This window comes from Camelus dromedarius, chromosome 1 (assembly GCF_036321535.1).
Source record: "Camelus dromedarius isolate mCamDro1 chromosome 1, mCamDro1.pat, whole genome shotgun sequence".
Classification (NCBI taxonomy): domain Eukaryota; kingdom Metazoa; phylum Chordata; class Mammalia; order Artiodactyla; family Camelidae; genus Camelus; species Camelus dromedarius.
This window is the reverse complement of record NC_087436.1, coordinates 117,416,670-117,435,846: the sequence shown is the minus strand read 5'-3', so window position 1 is coordinate 117,435,846 and position 19,177 is coordinate 117,416,670. Positions and strand designations below refer to the sequence as shown.

Here is a 19,177-nt window from a genome sequence, read left to right as displayed (position 1 = left end):
CATATACAGTGTCTCTGTTACAGCATTGGATTGAAATTGTCTTCTCCACTAGATTCTAACATACTTCTGTCCTCGGCACTTTAGCAGATGCAGTTGCTCAGAGATTGTTTGTTGACTGAACTAATGAAACACTTCTGTAGATTTCTAAACTCTGCTCTATACTGTAGTAAGTCTCTGTGGTCATCTTCCGCCCAGGAGCTCCTCAAGTGCAACGTCAGGTCTTATTCTTATCTCCACTGCCTAGCATGTGCCTAACAGTTTCTAGCAGATAGTAGGTGCTCAGCAAACGTTTGAATGGTTAAGCACGAAATTTCTCAACACACGACACAGTGAGAAGGCAGGAGAGCAGGAAACAGGAATATTGAAGGAAATTAATTTGTGAATCAGTGACAGTCCTTTTCAGTTTATGAGCGTGAGCGATGGGAAAATGACGGTTCACCAGTAAAGTACAAATTTAGCTCCCACATTCTCAGCTGGGGGCAATTTCTCACAAGTCCTAAGAAGGGAGCTCACACAAACCACATATCGGTGCTTCATATCTAAACCCCAGAACAAACCCATGAGGCAAGTAAAACCCTTGTTTTGCATAAGATGAAACAGGTCCCGAGAGGTTTATTTTTTGCCCAAGCGCACCCAAGCAATCAGTGCCAGGCCCAGGCTCCCCGGCCCAGCGGTCCTTTCCTCATCCTGGGATCTCCTCCTCCAACCCTTTCAAGTCTAACTAGGCGACTCCTGAGGAGGAGGCAGCGGAGGAGGAAAGAAACTGGGGGCTGAGATGCTCTGGGCACAGAGGAGCCAGGGACAGTTCCATACGCAGAGAGCAAAAGGAACCAGGCGACACCGCAGGGCCGCGCAGCCCCGCCCGCCCGCACTGGCCGGCATCGGTAAGCTCGGTCCTTCTGGGCTTCCGTAGTCGGAACACACGGGACATCTTTGCCAGGGAAAGATTCGTATTTTGAGATTCATATCGTTCGTGAATTTGAGCACTGAGATGGCGAAGCCACCCTCGCTCTACATTCACACCAACTAAAACCACGAAGGCAACATAGTCTCCACCCTTCACGTAAGAAACCCCTTCCCTCCGTGGGGAACGGATATCGGAAGTTCCGGTGGATTTGACGTCACTTCCGCCCCGTCTCTGAGCGGTGTCAAGATGGACGCACTTCGGGCTCGGGAGCAGCTCCGGCGAAGATACCTGTTCCTGCCTGACGCGGAAGTCCCGCCAGACCACCAGGGCTCCACCGGGCCAGGTGAGGCGCTCCCCGGGCGCGCTCCGAGCGGCGCCGAGGTTCCCGGAGGCGAGGCACTCGGACACGGCTCGTCCCGCGGGCCTCCCGCAGCCCTGCCCAGTCAGGAGGGACCGGGTTTCGTTTTTTCCAGGCTTACCAAGTAGTTTTGGAAGTCGGGTATTTAGTGCCGTAAAAGATCTTTAGAGGTCACGTAGCCCTGCGTATTTTCATCTCAGCTGCGCTTCAGGAGTCCCAGGAGAGCTGGTTTAACACCAACTTGGCAATATCCATTAAAATAAAAAATACCCACCAGTTGTAGCTCTAAGAATCTACCAAAGAAGCATACTTGTAGCTGTACACAAGGATGTGTGTGCAGTGCTTCGTCTCAGCATTGCCTGTAATAGCGAACGACTAGAAACATCTAATTGCCCGTCAGCAGAGAGCTGGTTTAATACATTTTGATGTATCTACATGACACAGCAGGCCGACTTTTATGTACCAATGTGGATGATTTTAAAAGGGAGGCCCAGAACAAAATATGGTGTGCTACCGTTTGGGTACAAACCAGATAACGTGTAATGTGTGTTCACCTATAGATACATAGAGTATGCAGAAGTTCATAGAAGTTGTTGCTGGTAGTTGCTTTGGGGCTGGGGAACTGGGGTTAAGGATAGGAGAGAGAGGTTTCATTTTAGATCTTTCTTTCCTGTGTGTTGTAAACCTTCTGTATTTATTACCTTTTGAAAATGAACACAGAATACATCATGTCCAGGCATGCTGGTTTATAAATTTTGATGGTGTCTCCCAGATTTTGTATTATGCTTCCCAGGAATTATGATGGTCAGCTAAAGGTTGAGCACCTCAGATGCATATCAGTGATTCTCACATGAACTAAGAGAAAGGGCATTTCAGTCACCTGGGGAGCTTTTCTTTCAGACTGGGCCTATTAAATGCACAGACTGAGCCTGTTCTTTCAGAGTGGGTCCCAAATGGAAGGAATTTGACTTGTTCATCACCTGTCTTGACAGGGCTGTGCTGGGACTAGACCTCCAGTGTACCCTTTCCACTTTTGAGCTGCCTCAAAAGGTTATATTTGTTTAAAATAATTAAAGTATGTAGTTGTAAGTAGTAGTTTTGGAAAATCCCAAGTCCATTTTGTGTTCTAATGTTTGCTATTTACATTTTTCTTAACAGGACTAATCACTTTCCTTGGTGATATATGAAACATAACATTAAAATTCCTTTACTGCCTGAGGGCATTATTCTTTCCAAAAGCCTGTATAAGTAAATTTGATTCCACAATTCGTTTAGAGGAAGAGAAGTTGACTGTATTGAACATGTTTTACAGTAGGCTCCTATTATTTCTAGAAATATAAACTTATTTTGATGGTTTTACAGAAGAAATTGGTACTATAGTGGGAGAGAGTCTGGTTCTTAGAAAGCTCTAGGAAATTATTTTATTTGACATAAAATAGGTGTAATTTTTTCCTATGAAGTTAATGGCTGTTTGATAAGCTGAAATCTCCCTTCTTTGTAGAAGCCTCTACAGCTGTTGAGAAAAAGGAGAAACCTCTTCCAAGACTTAATATCCATTCTGGGTTCTGGATTGTGGCATCCATAGCTGTGACCTATTACGCTGATTTCTTTAAAACTGTGAAAGACAACTTTCACGCTAGCAGGTAAGAAAACTTTATTGCTTCATAAGTTAAACATGCTTGTTTTATTTTTCATGTTATGTTTTGTCCGTTGAGTTCCTCACTTAGTAAGCACCTGCTTTCTGCCAGTCACCATGTTGGAGGGACTGGTGATACAAAGCTGGAAAAGAGTGTATGTGTCCTGGTCATGTACAACAGAGTGGATGAGACTGGCAATTATTTCAGTGGGCCTTTTCAGCATGAATGTTCTGTAGGGTGAGGAAGATAGTGAATTTAAGAAGGACCTAGTTCATTTGTAAACCATTGAGGGGGAAGGATTGACTGAAGGTCCTTAAGAAGACAAAGTACAGGAGTACGGAGAGGAAGGATGGAGAATTGTCGTGGGTGAGAATCAGGTCTCAGAGTTTGTTTTCAGAGTAGTTACAGCTACCAGGGTAACTGCAGGTACAGGCTTCATTGAATTAGAGTTGAGGTCACTGCTGGGAGTAGTTGGGAGCCTTGAGGCAGGATGTCTAATGGTCCATCATTCACGAGGATTGAAATCTCTTGAGTACAATCCCAGGAGTTGACATGGAGGGGAAGGTTGTTAATCATACTTCAGAGTCCTCACTGCACATTGAAGAGTGTTCTGGAGGCTGCTGGATAACAGAAAAAGAGGGAGAGATGTTGGTACAAGTCAGAGTTGGCATCTGAAGGGGTGGTTTGTTTAGAACGCAGGCGTAATTGTTTGGAAGTACCAGCAGCGCCTGGAAAATGCAGAAGGAACTGTGTGATCACAGTTTCTCCTCCAGGGGCCATCAGGAGGAGCTGAGAGTCCTGGAGGGCAGGCTCGGGAGTGAGGGAGCAGGCAGGCAGGGGAAAGTAAGCGCAGGGGAGTTTATGTAAACTGCTGGAGGGAGAAGCTTGTTCTCTCTTTCCTTGTTTCCACAAGCTGGAGCTTTCCGTAAACACTGCCATCTCCCGGCCCTTCCCCTCACTCGCTCCTTCTCTGGGAGGTTGTGGACTTCCTGACTGGATTTGGGATGAAGACGCAGATGGGTAGCTCAGCCCTCTCTTGCTCTTGGGAGCCAGCTGCTTGCGGTCTGAGCAGATTCCAGGCTGCTCATCTGTGCCGTAGCTTTATGGGGCAGCCCTGATGTGAGACGTCTCTAGGTTTTCACGGTAACTGGGAACCCGGTGTGCAAGTCTGTCTATTTCTGGGTTTCAGGATGAGGAAGCACTTTGTCCTCGTTCACCAAAACCATCTTCTTCCCATAGCTCTGTCGGTAAAACAGCGGACAGTTGATCTTTATTAGCCTGTTCCTTTCTCTCTCCCAGTTGGTCTAGAACTTGGGATGGGGAGTGAGGGAATGGTTACTTCCTCACCACCAACAGCAGCTGCCCCTTCGTTCATTGAATATTTCAGGAGAGCCTGAGATGCGTACAGTTCTGGTGACAGGTGAACAAGGCACGTTTCTCACCCTCCAGCAGCTCATTTTAGGCTGTGATAGACAGGTGAATAGGTCACAGGTGCATACTGTGTAAGTGTCTGTGCCGGATGCTGTGGGGGCACCTAGAACCGGCGCCTAGTCCAGCCCAGCCTCAGGAGGTAGACCTTGTTGAGGCTGGGGAGAGGTGAGAGGATTTATCTCTTTGTGTCCTTATATGCCCTTATCTATAAGAACGTGAGTACCTGAGTAGTTTAAGGAAGTGGCGAGGTTCGGAAGACTTCATTGCGCTGTAAGATGTTTGGGGCACCTGTGGTGCTAAGTGGCGTGCCCAGGAGCTCACTGCTGATGTGTGGCAGAGCCTGGACTCAGCGTCTGAACCGGGGCTGTGGGGCATGAAAAGGAAATGGGGGCGGGAGGGCATAGCTCCACGGTAGAGTGCGTGCTTAGTATGCACAAGGTCCTGGGTTCAATCCCCAGTCCCTCCACTGAGAATAAATAAATAAACCTATTTACCCTCACCACCAAAAAAATAAAAATAAAAGGAAATGGAAATCATAGGCCTGCCCTCCAGAGTGTCATCTTAGAGGAAAAGGGACTAAGTGCCTGCTCAGAGGCAGAGGAGTTTGAGGAGCGTGCCTTCTTGCTGAGACCCAGGGAAGCAGGGAGTCGCCGCAGCCCGGGCGTGAAAGCCCTGCCCCGAGGCCAGCAGCGAGGCTGCCTCCCACCTTCTCAAAGACAGTTCATTCCTCTGATGCTGGAAGTTGCTTCCCTTTCACCCTGCTATTAGCCCAAGTTCGCAAGCTCAGGACGTAGGGTTCTTGAAATCTATGCAAGGCTATAAGATTGTATGTTCAAAGGTGGGAAAGATAAGTCAACATTAAAAACAAAGCAAAACAGTGTGATGCTTTAGAAATCAGTTTTCTAGAGAGTTCCGGTTGCAGGCATCAGAATCAACTGTGGAGTTAAAACACATGCATACACACACACACACATACACACACAACTAAAATTACAATCCCAGGCGCTCAGGGCCTTCCTCAGACCCCCAGTTCAGAATTTTGGAGACGGGGACAAGATAGCTTCCCTTCAGAAAGCTGCAGAGGTGACTGATACACAGCCAGAGCTGATGCTCACTGACTTGCAGTGGTTCTGTTTTGTTCAGGCAGATTTCTCCTTCTTTATGTCCTGTACCGTCAGGACAGAGAAGCCACACTAGGCTTCCTGGTGAAGATAAAGACTGAAATGAGTAGGAGGAAGGATTCTGACAAAGAAGGAATCCCCATAACTCTAGCACAGTGTTCCTCTACCTTTCTTTATTATCACCTCCTGAGAAGTCTTTTTTAAAAACATCTTTTTCCTAATATATGACTTGAATATTTGTGCTTTATACAGAAAAAAAAAACGAAGATTTTTTTTTTCTTCTCTTTGCGGGTGATTTTCGCCCCGTTGAGAACGCACGTCCTAGCAGGAGAGCAGTCTTTGAAGACCCCTAAGGAAGAACATGGGAATATTTTCCCCCTCGGTGTCAGCAGTAGAATAATGGTGGTCACTGTTGAGGATTAGCTGTGTAAGAAGAACTGAGCACTGATTCTCACAGCTGTCCTGGGAGCTGTACTGTTAATATTTTCAGAGCACACTAAGGTTGAGTAATTTGTCCAGAGTCACAAAACTAGTCATGCAGAGCTGAGATTCAAACCCAGATAGGTAAGTTTTCAAGGGCTGTGCCCCGAACCCCAGCACTCTCCTGCCTCCTGATTCTGAGTCCCAGAATTGCAGCCGCATGAATTGCCTTAAAGGAATCTGGGTCCTGGCTGTTGTTGGAAGTCCATGCAGTGCCTGGGTAACTTGACTGCTCTGACTGTCTCTTCCCCCTCTCCCTTCTGCGTGGAGTCGATCTTCTTCCCGTGGAGAAGGAAACGCTAACGGGGGGTATTGGGTTGAGTTGGGACTGGGAGAGGGACTTCATTTTCCAAATCTGGCCTCCCCCAACGGCCAGCTGGAGCTGGAAGGAAGGGCTGGTAAGGTTTTCTCGCACACACTGAGCCAGGTCTTGGGTGGAGTCAGAAGGAAGAAAAAGCCATTGCCCCTTGGGAGAGAACTAGAGATAGTCTCAGAATGGGGGGGGGGGGGTTTCGTTTAGAAATCTTCTATGAGAGGCAATTTGAATTAACTACTTCCAAATGGATTTTCAGTATTCTAAGGAATCCTGCTTAACTTGGAGGAGTTGATGGTACCTGTTGAAGTCTTCTTTACCCTCACACTTAAAACTTCAGAAACAGCCAGAAAGCCACTATCTTTCCTGTGTTTTTAAAGAAAATGCATTGCTGTAACCAGGGTTCTATTTTGGGTGGTTCGTTTATGAAAGTATGTCTGTGTGTGTGTGTTTAAAGCCTTGCTTTTTCATTCTTTCCTGCGTTTCACCCACCTTTACTCACCCGTCTCCTGTTAGAGTGAGACTGGAAGCTGCGATTGAATAACTGCGTCCTCTGTGCCCCTCCCCTAGTCGGTAGTCTTAGAAATAGATTTTTAGTCTGGTGATGAAAACCTTTAAGATATCTGCTGATTTGCTAAGTGATGTCAATCAGCACTTTTTTTTTAAACCATTTTATTTTTGTCTGCCTATTTGCTTAACAATCACTGAATTTCTAGGCAGCTTCAGGTAACTGCAGAGCCTTTATAAGTAGTTTATATTGTCTAGACCCAAAGTCTGCTGTGAACACAGTCTGGAGCAAAATTGGAAATAACGTCTTTCCAAAGATAGGCTTAGAAATTCTGATCCAGTAGGTTAAGGCGCTTCCTTTCTCTAGAAGCAGGGCTGGGTCATACGTGACTGGTGGGCACCATTCACAGGTATAGCCGAGTAAACAGAGTATAGACCACCAAAACCAAAACCCCGTGTTAGGAGCAGGTCTCACAATTCGAATCACCTGTATTCAAAGGTGAACGTACAAAACCTTCGCCAGATACTTGTACTGTCAAAGACAAGATACCTGCCACTGGTAGGCCCCCATCTGTGTGAGCTGGTGTCATATTTAAGATGCGTGGAAAAAGACTATTTGCTATTAGGCTGTGGAGAGGGTGTGTGAGAGGATAACAAGGATGTTACTCTTGCCCCTACAGTTGGTTTCCCTGTGGCGGTGCCTTGCTGCTTGTCAGCTTATCGATTGCATTTTACTGCATATTCTACCTGGAGTGGTACCGCGGAATCGAAGACTATGACGTCAGGTATCCAGCCCTGATACCGATTACCACGGCTACGTTTATTGTAGCAGGAATTTGGTAAGTTAACTTTGGAATAACTAATAGGAATGAAAAATGTTTTGATCAGGTACATGGTAGGAAATGTAAAAAAAAAAAAAAGGAATAATGGGAAAAGAGGCTCCCTGATTCCCTTTTCAGTGGCATCTTTCTCATGTATTTAGTTATTCAAAATACAAGTGGTGACATGCTATGTATATATTCTGCATTTTGCTTTTTAAATCATTTTTGCTGTGAAGTGTAATACATAGAGAAAATTGGAAAAATCTAAATTGTACAGCTGAATGAATGGTTGTGAAATGGGCATTGGTGTGAACCCCACCCAGATCAAGAAGGAGAACCGAGCTGACCCCTTGAACTGCCCCCGTGTCCCCTCCCACTCAGTACACCTTCCTTCCTGCCCCAGGTAAACACCGTCCCCACCGTCAGGGTGCTTGCTTGCTTTTGCGCCTCTTAAATACTGTTTTTGTTTCGTCTTTTTTTTGAACTGTATAGAAGTGGATTCACAGTGTGTATTCTTTCACATTTGACTGTTTGGCTGTTTCCATGCAGCATTACATATGGTTCATCCATCTTGTCGTCCGTAACAGTCAATCATTTCTATTGCTGTTCAGCATTCCATCCTGTGACTGAGTCCCACTTCATCCGTCCTGCTGTTGATAGCGTCTGGATTGTCCCTGTCTGGGGTTGATATGAGTGATGCTGTTTAGAACAGTCTTGTGTATGTCTTGTGTGCATGGGCGCACTTCTGTTGGGTGTATGTGTCCGTGCGCGTGTATATGTACGCAGCTCCGGAGGTGAAACTGCTGCCTCATCGCGTAGGCACACCTCCAGCTTCAGTAAACGGTGCCAGGCTGCTTCCCAAAAAGGTTTTTTTGACTGAGTCATATTGTTTAGAATTCTTCCATTTGGGTGCCTGTTAGATGTCATTTTTTTTAACATGTTTTTATTGAGTTATAGTCATTTTACAATGTGTCAAATTCCAGTGTAGAGCACAATTTTTCAGTTATACATGAACATACATATATTCACTGTCACACTTTTTGTTTGCTGTGAGCCACCACAAGATCCTGTATATATTTCCCTGTGCTAGATGTGCCTTTTTAATAGATTCTTTTTAGTAGTTACCTGGTTATCACTGCACGGACATTCATGATTTTTTTAACTAGCTCCCTGGTTTTTTATTCTTTTACTGTTATAAACAATGCTGCAATCAATATCCTTATTCGTAAGTTAATAGATTCTCAATGAAAAAAAATTTTTTTTAATGTTTATAAAAGTATACTTGCTTACTAAAGAAAAATCTGTAAGTTACCGAAAAGAAAAGATAAAGAAATGAAGAAAGAAGGGAAAAGAAATCCCATGATCCTGCCAACCAGAGAGAAAACCACACCATTGTGTCTGGCCTTTTAGGTTTTTTCCTTTCTTTATGTTAAGTGAATTTCCATTTTGGGAAAACCACACACCTCTGTACCTATTCAGTTTAAATGTATTTTTTCTGTGATTTATTTTCTGTAGTTAAAGTTTATGGATGCTTGGCCTGTGTTACATTGTGATGTGGTTGTTATTAACCCTTCAGCGATGTGTGTAGACAGGTATGATATTCTGTAATTTCTTACAAGGCTAACATCAATCCCAGAAATGTCATGTTCCTTTTCAGAACAGTAGGATTATAGCTGTTTAAGTTTCTACTTATCAAGACGTTATATCTTAATCATTAGCCATCTGAAACCCTTACTTGACTATAATTTTCCTTTACTAACTTCTGCTCTTACAGATTCAGTCCATAAAAATCATCTGCGCTTAGAAAGCCTTTTATTCTTACCTTGGTGATGAGAAGTGTTTTCTTTGGTATCAAATTTAATAGCAGCTTATGAATGATGACTTTTTTCATTGTGTTTCTAACAGGAAAATACTTTCAACCATCTTTTTTTTTCCCCCCACCACGATAGTTGGGTAATGTGTGAGACTGTGAAAGCTGGCTGTAGTCATTTTACTTTGTGCTCCTGTGCAGACACTAGAGACGTAAGTGTGAAGCCATGCCGGCTCTCACGAGAAGAGCTTTAGTGATTCCACTTCCAGGTGTTTTGTGAAGAGATTGTGATATTTCCAATATGGGCTAAATCACGTGTCTGAGAAACACGAGCGATGTATATAGAGAAAGTTACTGGCTGAACGCACTTTCCCAGACTGGGTGAAAAGTGAGTTCCTCAGATCTGGAGTCTGCAGTGTAGTGTGTCTGTATGGAGTCCAGCTGTGGTTGTCAACCCTGCGGTCTTTTTGTCCTTTTCCTTTCAGCTTCAATGCTGCTCTGTGGCACGTGTGGTCGTTTTTCACTCCGCTGCTGTTGTTCACCCAGTTTATGGGGGTTGTCATGTTGATCTCACTCCTGGGATGATGTCTGAAGGTAAGGTTCTGGGATGGTATTGCTGCTAACGGGCTCATCTGGCAAAGGCTTCTGTGGCAGTTCTCAGAGGACACAGCAGGAGCAGACTGCTTGTGAACCGCTTCAGTGCATAATTTATTATTATAAATATTATAATTGAAGTAACTATGTCAATAAATAACACTGTTTCAGAACACCCGGGCTGCTCATCCATTGAACTCTGAGATGAGAGGGACTGTGATCCCTCCCCTTCTGCATGATTTAGTTCTAAGGGACGACTGTTTAGGGAAGGCACCTTGCCCTTCCAGGTTCTGATGACAGTAGTATTTGCACCTTCCGACTAGATAAATTCACACATTCGTCCATTTTCTATTGCAGGCAGCCTCCACTAACTTCTACACAAATGACTGTTGGCTAGATCATTCTTTGTTAGTGGGAGTATGGAAAGAATGGGCAATTTTACCCAATTCAGAAAAAAAAATTCTACCATTTTCTGACCTTCCTGGCTGCCTTATAAAAATCTGATGGAGTACACATCAGCCTTTTCCTGCTATGTTATTTAAAGAATTTCTGCCTCCACACAGACCCCTGCATCCTCGGGCCTGCCGCCTTACACAGTGGGGTCTGTCTGCTGAATATCAGATAACTCATTTATTAAATAAGCACGTGTTGAGAGTGCTCACTCTGCGTGCTTAGGGACGTGATGAAAAAGACAGCCCTTCTCATGTCACTCACCTCAGAACTTGGAGGCAGTCTCCATACATCGCTTTACACGTATGAAAACGGAGGCCCAGAGAAGTTAAAACACAATTAACTTAACTAACTTAATTAAGTTAATACATTAAATTATTGAGGCACAAAAGAAAACTGACATTTCAGCTCACAGACAGCATGTTCTCCCTTTGAACTTTTAAAGGTAAGTCACTGTTACCAGGTAAGGAAGAAATGGACGCAGCCTTATTGCCAGTCTGAGAGCGGTTGCTAGCACGCACGTGCTGCGCTGTGGAGGCCCCTCCAGGCATCGTGCTGGTCTAGGACGTTGGACCCTCACAGCGCACCCTCTGTCCCTGTCGACGTGTCGCCACAGGAACTTTCCCTCTTGACCCCGTCTCCTTTAAATCTTTGACTGTTTGGTATTGAGTTTTTACACACGATACAGGAGCTTTCGGCTTATTTGCTGACATCAATTTATAGTTGGTAACAAAGAGCCAGATAGTGTTGCAGGCATGTAGACTGAACTGTGCTTTTTCATATTAAGTCCAACAGCTTAAGACAGAATGTCTCACTTGGGTTTTCTTTCAGGATTAAGGGCAATGTCAGTTTAAGGTGAATGGTTAGCATCCTGCTAGCTGGGAGCATCACAGACAGAATGGAAAGCTACACTGATTTTGCATCTACAAGGTGAATGGTTTCCTTGGAAAAATTGTAACTTTATACCTCTGAGGTTGAAATCAGAATAAATTATATTTCTTTTGCATATTCTTCAACTCAGGTGATCACTGAGTTTTTCAGATTCAAAGTAGAGATATTCCGTTCAAAACAGAAATAGCTTATTTGCAGTGTCAATCCTTTTGGATCATTAGAGAAAGTTTGTTGTAAAAATTTAAAGTTTCATTATAGGTGGATAAGGTACTGCCAGTGTTGTTGAGAAATTGTTCACTCTTCCACGTGAGGGATAGCAGTTTATTGTATAAGACAGGTTATTGTATGCTTATATGTGTAACTAGATAGCTGTGTATATAAAGGAATGACCGTGTCATGTGCCTTTAACCCAACCTCAACAATTACGATATAATTTCATTTGTATAATAGTTTCGTTAGGTGAGAGGACCAATTGAAAGAATTTTATGTTTTCCCATCACTCAAGATTTTATCACTGTAAATTACTGAGTTTTTAACACTTGTTTAACTTACGAACTTTTAATCATTCTAAGTATGTAGAATTTTTTTCTTAACATTTAAATAAACTATTTTTATAACTTTCTTGTGGGTTTTGGAGTAGTTTCTGTTTTCAGCTACTAGCACTTGGGGTTAACTACAGAAATAAGGCTTCATCGTAGAGAAGGCTACTCTGCTTTTCAGAGACCTCTGGAAGACTGTATTCGAACTTTCAGATACAAATATGTTTACATTAAACCTCAACATCGTAAGCATCATGACACATGAAGTACCTTACTTCATTTCCACTCCCCACCCCAGGGGACTTCAGGCCGTGATCTGTTTCCGTCACCACTTGTGGTCTGGCTCAGGTCACACCTGCACCCACGCTGCAGTGGTAGCTAATCTCTCTCCAGCTGTGAGGCAGGAGCAGTATCTGGGCTGTAGGGTCGTGGGTGACAGGCATAACATCTATGAAACACCTGTTTCGATGCCTGGCACACAGTAGGTGCTCACTCAGTAAGTGGTAATGGGGAGGGAATGAAAGACAAAGAAGATCCAAGATCCAGAAAGGGAAGAGGCAGGTGTGATCCGTGAGCAGAATCGAGCCCGGTTCGTGTACACACACAAGTGAGGGTGTGGAGAGGGAGTCGTAAAGTAAGGAGCAAAGTTGAGCTAAGGTCAGAATTAGGTGGCCGCGTCAGTCAGTGATGAGAGGGTCCAGTGCAAGGTCAAGGTTGCAAACCCCCGGGCAGGATTAGAGAGGGCATTGGTTCAGACCCTCGGCAGGGAACTCAGGAGGAACCGGGACCCTGCTTTATGGCTGTGCTCTTGTTTCTTGATTGTTCCTCCCAATTTCTGTCTTCCCTCCCTTCCCTGATTAGCAACTGCTTGAATCTGCTCTTTGGAACACAGGGAGAGTCAGGGAGGCTGAATGAAGTCTATTTCCTACAAACAAGAAACGGAGAACACAGATCTGTATCAGGGGGACCCCCACAGGGTCCTGCTCAGTATCAGTCAAGACCAAGCCTTCAACCTGAGTTGCACGCTGGGGGCCCAGGCTCCGACGCAGCTGGTGACAAGGCTTTTTTGTGAAGGGTTTTAATGTGCACCCTGGGTCCAGAACTATCCTGTTACATTCACTTAGGGCAGAGATGTCTTTGCAGAAGCTAGAATGTTTGAATTTTGGGGGAGCACAGAGATAGAAGAATCTAACGTAGCTCAGGGTAAAAACCAGATTGAGTCTCCCCGCACCCTGTGTCTGGGACCTAGCTTAGGGGCAGTGGTCTTTCTAGGAGACTAATAGGATTTAGGATCCTGGCTGTTTCAGGGTTCTTCGGTTTTATGCAACAACAACAAAAAGTCTCTGGCTAAGCAAGAGAGAAATGCGTTGGAAAGGAGTCAAGGGAAAGGCTAAGAGCCACATCCTTGTAAGAGGGGTACTTTCAGGGGCGAAGGGGGGTCGAGGTCTTAGGAGCTGTTACTAGGTGCCCCCTTCTGTGGCCACAGTTAGGATAACTGCCTGCCTTCCATTTAAAAGTATTTTAAGATTTTGATTCAGCTCAATATTTCTTGAAATGGTAAAGAGTTTTGGTGGAATTTAGGAATTGTTTCCATGGAATTCATAAAAATAGTTAAATAAAATAGCAATCGGGAATATTTTGTACACACCAAGGGCTCACTTTAAAGAAGCAGAATTGTGGGCTCTGGGTGGAGGGGAGACTGGGGGCTGGACAGAAAGAAGAGTAAGTTACGCCACAGAGATCTCATCTAAGTCTCACAGATTCAGCGCTGAAGGTGAGGATGAGGATTTTCCCAGTTTGGCAGAAATCACTGTGTAGCTGCTTTATTTCTCAAGCGATGTGAGCAGCTAGCTTTCAGTAGAGCTGCAGCTCTTACAGACTTTCATACCTCAATTGGAATATTCTTCATGCCTTGAGCTGCATCACTCCTATCAGCATACAAACATGTCTACTATTTCCCGTCTTCAAATGAATACACCTAAAATAGGGTTCTCTCATGCCCCCAGGGCTATTAACCACTTTATTTGGTCCCCTTTACAGCAAAACTCCACCAAAGAGTTCTCTATGCTCGTGATACCCAATTATGTTCCTCGTGTTAAAAAAATTGTATGGTGACAAAGCCCAGGAAATTGACATGTCTATTCCAATTTATCCTTCTTTTTAATCCCCTTTGTAGCATTTATCTGATCAGAAACTTGTCCTGATTTCCTTTCTAAGAAGACTACATAGGGGATGGTTAATTAAAAAAAATTTTATTACCATGTTCTAAATAGATCATTTTAAATGAACTGATTGAATCCACATTACTTTTTTTTACTGAAGTAAAGTCGATTTACGTGTTAATTTCTGGTGTACAGCATAGTGTATGTGTGCTACTTTTAGCTTCAGAAGTCATCATTTTTAAGATTATATTTAAGAGGCAGTTAACTATTACAAATAAATCATTTTGATGAATTACAGTATTATCTACTTTTACAGTAAAGGATCCTTTTGATTGTTTAAAAAAATTATATGAAGACATGGATGCAAAAGGGTGCGTATAGTGCTCCCTTCTATATACAATAAAGAAGAGTCAAAAAGGACCTCAGGAACTTGGTTCCTCCCAGCCCTCACCCCCAGGGGCAGGAGTGGGCCCCAGAGTTCAGGTCATTGCTTCCCTCGCTCCCCTCTCCCCAACCCCCACCCCTCAGCCTGATCGCCACCCTCTCTCAGGCCCATCAGAACTCCTTTCATAACCCCTCTACCCCTGTCATGGTGCCACCACAAAGCCTGGTTCTCCCGGGGCACCCCTCACCCCCTGGGCTCACTCCCACATGCATCTATCTGTACGTTCCTGTTTCATCTATTGCCATGTGACAAAGCACACCAAACGTAAGTGGCTTAAAACCACTGCCCCCATTTATTTTGCTCACGCATCTGAAATTGGAGCAGGAATTTGCAGGAACAACTGGTTTCCCCTCCATGTGGGGTGACTCAATGAGGCTGGATGGTCCACTTCCAAGGTTGTTCCTTTGTGATTGGTGAGATGGCTCTGGCCGCCGATTTTGCTCCACGTGGACCTCTCCATGGGGCAGCTTGGGTTTCCTCACTGCAGAGGAGATAGGGGTCCAAAGGTGGGCATTTATATTAGTTTTCTGTTGCTGCTGGAACAAATTGCCACAAACAGTGCTGGAAACGACAGAAATGGATGATTTCACAGTTCCGTGGTTAGAAGTCTGGTCTGGGTCTTGGCTTAAAATCAATGTCTCGGCAGGGCTACATTCCTTTCTGGAGGCTCTTAGGGGAGAACCCCTGTCCCTGTTCTTACAGGCTGTGGGCAGAATTCAGTCCCTTGCGGCTGTAGGACTGAGGTTAATATATCACCTCCAAGATGACACGGGGGCTGCTGTGCCTGGTACTGCACTTAAAAAGGAAGCAAATACTTACGGGGATTTCCAGATGTTGGAGGCAACGTCTCCACGTCTAAGTGTGTTACCTGGACCTCCTTCCTGAGGAACCCGCGAGTCGGCCAGTTTGCGTGGGTATTGGAGCAGGGGAAGGCTCGGAGCCATTTCCAGGCTGTAGGACACACTGTTCCATCTCTTCGGTCTTATAACCTGACAAAGCCAATGGCACTTGAAGTGTCTGTGGCCGATAGTGGTCTTGTCAGGAGACACTGGCACGAACGATTTGGAGACTCCCGGTATACAGACCACAAGGATTTAAAGCAAATCCATACCGTCTTCTGCAGATAATTATTTCCCTTTTGAAAAACAACTTCTCACTTGTTAGCAGGCCCTGGTGGAGACTGAACACCAGTTGATGGTGTGAACTCGATGTCACCTGATCCACTGAACCACCAGGTTGGGCCCGTACAGCAGTAACATACTGTTGAGTAGAAATGGAATACAAGACTTGACCTTGAGCAGGTTGGAAACTGAGTAAGTTGCACGTGCAGGTGCCTCAGGTTCTCTGGGACCAACTCCTGCTGCATTGTCCCCTCTGATCCACACCTGGGGTCTCAGGGGGGAGTTTTTCGTGACTGAGGAGAAAAAGCTGAGGCTTAGTGTACGGCTGGCTCTATGTGATATGATAACACCAGCCATCGTGATGTGAAGATGTCCAACCACGTGGACAGCTGCAGCATTGCAGCCCCACCCAGGGATCCCCGAGGGGAGGTGGTGAAGGAAAATCTCCCCAGTGGGCAGAGTGCTGAGTGGGACATTTGTCCACTTTGTCTGGACTGAGAGACATCCAGAGTAGAAATCTGCATGAACTCATGGGTGGTCGCTAACCGGCTACCTATGTGGCTAGATGCTCAGTGACTTGGGAAAGAAAGAACTCCATGACTGGGTACAAGGAGGCTGGAGGAAGAAGGATGTGGATGGATGTTTCAGGATGAATTCAGAGTATGAAGATTTGCATCTTATGAGAATGCTCACCAGCAGTGACCCCTGGGACGCTGGGGATGAAATAACATGTTCTGTGGATGTCCGTCAGCCCCATTGCCTGCCCACCCCGGTGCCTGCTCAGTGGGCCCACATACAAGGTACATGATGGCAGGGATAGAGGCTGTGGATGCGCTCGACAACACAGAAGTCCCCTCTCCAAGGCTGACCCGGTTAACACTGGTGCTGAGTGCAGAACCTGCAGTGACGAGTTGAAAAAAAGAAAATTTTTGGAAACGTTTTCCATTGAGAGGGGAAAACTTTTTGCCCTCCCTTGAATCCCGGTGGGCTCATGACTGCTCTCACCAGTATGGGATGCCATTAATGATGCTAGTGGCGACTCAGGTGAAGTCAGAAAGACCATACAGCCCTGGTGAGTTCTCTTGGAATGCCTGCTCTCCAGAGGTTCTCCCCTGACATGCTCCCTCTCAAAGCCCAGGGGCAAGGCTGTGAGAGGTTCAAGCCACTTCAAGAGGCCACGTGGAGGTGCTCTGGTCAGCAGTCCCAGTGGAGCCCAGTCTTCAGGCTATCCGATTCCAGGCACCAGAATGTGAGTGGAAAAACCTTCAGATGGTCCCAGCCCTGACCGTTGAGTCGCCCCCAGCTGCTCGGCTTCCCAGCCAGGGCCCTAGACATTGTAGACCAGATGGAAAATGATCCCCGCTGTGTGCTCTGCAAATCCTGACCCACGAGATCCATGAGCACAACAAGATGGTGGTGGTTATGTACCACTCAGTTGGGTAGTTTCTATGCTGCAATTGAACCGCTGCCAGTAGCAGAGACGCTCAGCTGCTGATGCAAAACTTCCCCTGGGGAGAACTGCCTGCTGGGCGATTGATTGTATGGGACTCCTTCCAGCATGGAGGGAGGGGAAGCTCGTCCTCCCTGGATAAGACACACCTTCTGAAGATGTATTTGTCTTTCCCTCCCATAACGCTCCTCCTGGCGTTCCCATCTGCACACTCAGGGAGAGTCTTAGCATTGTCAGGGTATTCCACGCAACATAGCTTCCAATCTAGCAATTTATTTCCCAGCAAAAGAAGTGACCAGAGACTCCACCAATGCCCAGGACTTAGCATCCGCTCAGAGCCCACATCTAGTGTTTCCCAAAAGATCTGTGTATAAAAAAAAAAATGACATTAGTGGGAAAAGTAGCTAAGTTCAAATCAGATCTGTACTTTAGCTGACAGATTTACATCAATGTTAATTTCTTCATTTTGACAAAGGTACCAAGATGTAGAAAGTATCAGGGGAAGCTGGGGAAGGGGAGACAGGTAGGAATGTTTATGCTATCTTTGCAACACTTCTGTAGATTTAATATTATTTGAAGAGAAAAGATTAAGAAAAATCTTTGGTTTGGACCTCTCCCAAGAGAATGGTCACCATGCTGTAATGCAGTATGTCCTTTGGGGCAGCCTTGGAGGAAGGTCCACAGTATATTTGTAGCAGGTTGACAAGGCTCTTCTCAAGGAGACCCAGCCCTCTCTTCATTCAAGAGCTCTGGGTCTGCAAACTGGCTCATGAGTGGGAATTGAGTGAGAGTTTTTGGACTATCTCTTATGATTCAAGATAGGTCTCTCTTTACTTTCCCTAGAGATTTTCCAGCTCTATGGATCCAATAACACTTTAATTGGCTGCCTGATGTGAATTAAATTGTGCCGCCCAAAAGATACGTTGAAGTCCTAACCCCAGTAGTTGTGAATGTGACCTTATTTGGAAAATTCTTTGCAGATGTAATTATAATGTAAGTTGAGATGAGGTCATAGTGAAGGAGGGTTGGCCCTTAGTCCAGTATGATTGGTGTCCTTATAAGAAAAAACATCCATCGACAGATGACTGGATAAAGAAGATGTGGTACATATATACAAAGGAATACTACTCAGTCATAAAAAATAAAATAATGCCATTTGCAGCAACATGGGTGGACCTGGAAATCATCATTCTAAGTAAAGTAAGCCAGAAAGAAAGAAAAATACCATGATATCACTCAGTGGAATAATAAAAAAAAAAAGACACAGATGAACTTATTCACAAAACAGAAACAGACTCATAGACACAGAGAACAGACTTACGGTTTACCAGGGGGTAAAGGTGGGTAGGAAGGGATAAATTGGGAGTTCGAAATTTGTACCTCTTGGGAAGTGATGGAAATGTTAGCTATCTTGATTGTGGCCATGGTTTCATAGCCGTATACATCTATCAGAATTCATCAAATTGTACATCTGAAATATGTGTAATTTACTCTACAGAAATTATACCACAATAAAGTTTTTTTTTGGAAAAAAAAAAAAAGAGGGACAGAGAGAGATGCAGACAGAGGGAATATGGCCATGTGACAAAGAGGGCAGAGATCAGAGCTGTGCAGCTGTAAGCTAAGGAAGGCCAGGATGGCCGGCAACACTGGAAGCTGGAAGGGGCCAGGAAGGATCCTCCCGAGATCCCTCAGAGGGAGCAGGTCCCTGCAGACACCTTGATTTCCAGCTTCCAGGCTCCAGAACTGTGACCCAATACATTTCTGTTGTTTTAAGCTGCCCAGTTGGTGGCACAAGGTTCCAGCACTCTAGGAAGCTGCTACACTGCTCCCCTCTTATTCTTAGAAACTCTGGGATTATACAGCCACTGGCAAAGATAACTGGGGGCAAAATCTAATTGACTCGGGTCCTGTTGCCCGTCGAGGTGACGGTGCTCGTGTTACCTGAGGGAGTGAAGCACTGCCAGTTGGCCTTTGCCTTTCTGGAACCCTGTCATCCTCACTGAAACTGCGGAGCCCATGTTTCAGGGCAGCAGGTCTCACCATCGTTCTGTAACCAAGCAGGACCCTATAGGGCCTTCCTGGTACAGACCACCAACAATGTCCTCTGCCTGCCTCTTGTCTGTAGACAAACTTTAGT

At 45.2% G+C, this 19,177-nt stretch overlaps 1 protein-coding gene across 2 annotated transcripts; it reads left to right on the top strand.

The window, feature by feature from the left end:
* The first annotated feature begins 1,095 nt into the window (after positions 1 to 1,095).
* TMEM128 (transmembrane protein 128) lies at positions 1,096 to 11,941 on the top strand. 2 transcript variants are annotated; one of them, XM_010975343.3, is made up of 5 exons: positions 1,096 to 1,250; positions 2,767 to 2,908; positions 7,435 to 7,593; positions 9,871 to 9,979; positions 11,261 to 11,941. In XM_010975343.3, exons 1-4 carry the CDS (start codon positions 1,154 to 1,156, stop codon positions 9,968 to 9,970), a joined length of 498 nt encoding a protein of 165 aa, XP_010973645.1. In that variant the 5' UTR covers positions 1,096 to 1,153; the 3' UTR covers positions 9,971 to 9,979; positions 11,261 to 11,941. The 2 variants fall into 2 exon arrangements, with proteins under 2 accessions (XP_010973645.1, XP_064344165.1); XM_064488095.1 differs by having other exon boundaries at positions 9,871 to 9,984; positions 10,880 to 11,941.
* Positions 11,942 to 19,177: the final 7,236 nt, after the last annotated feature.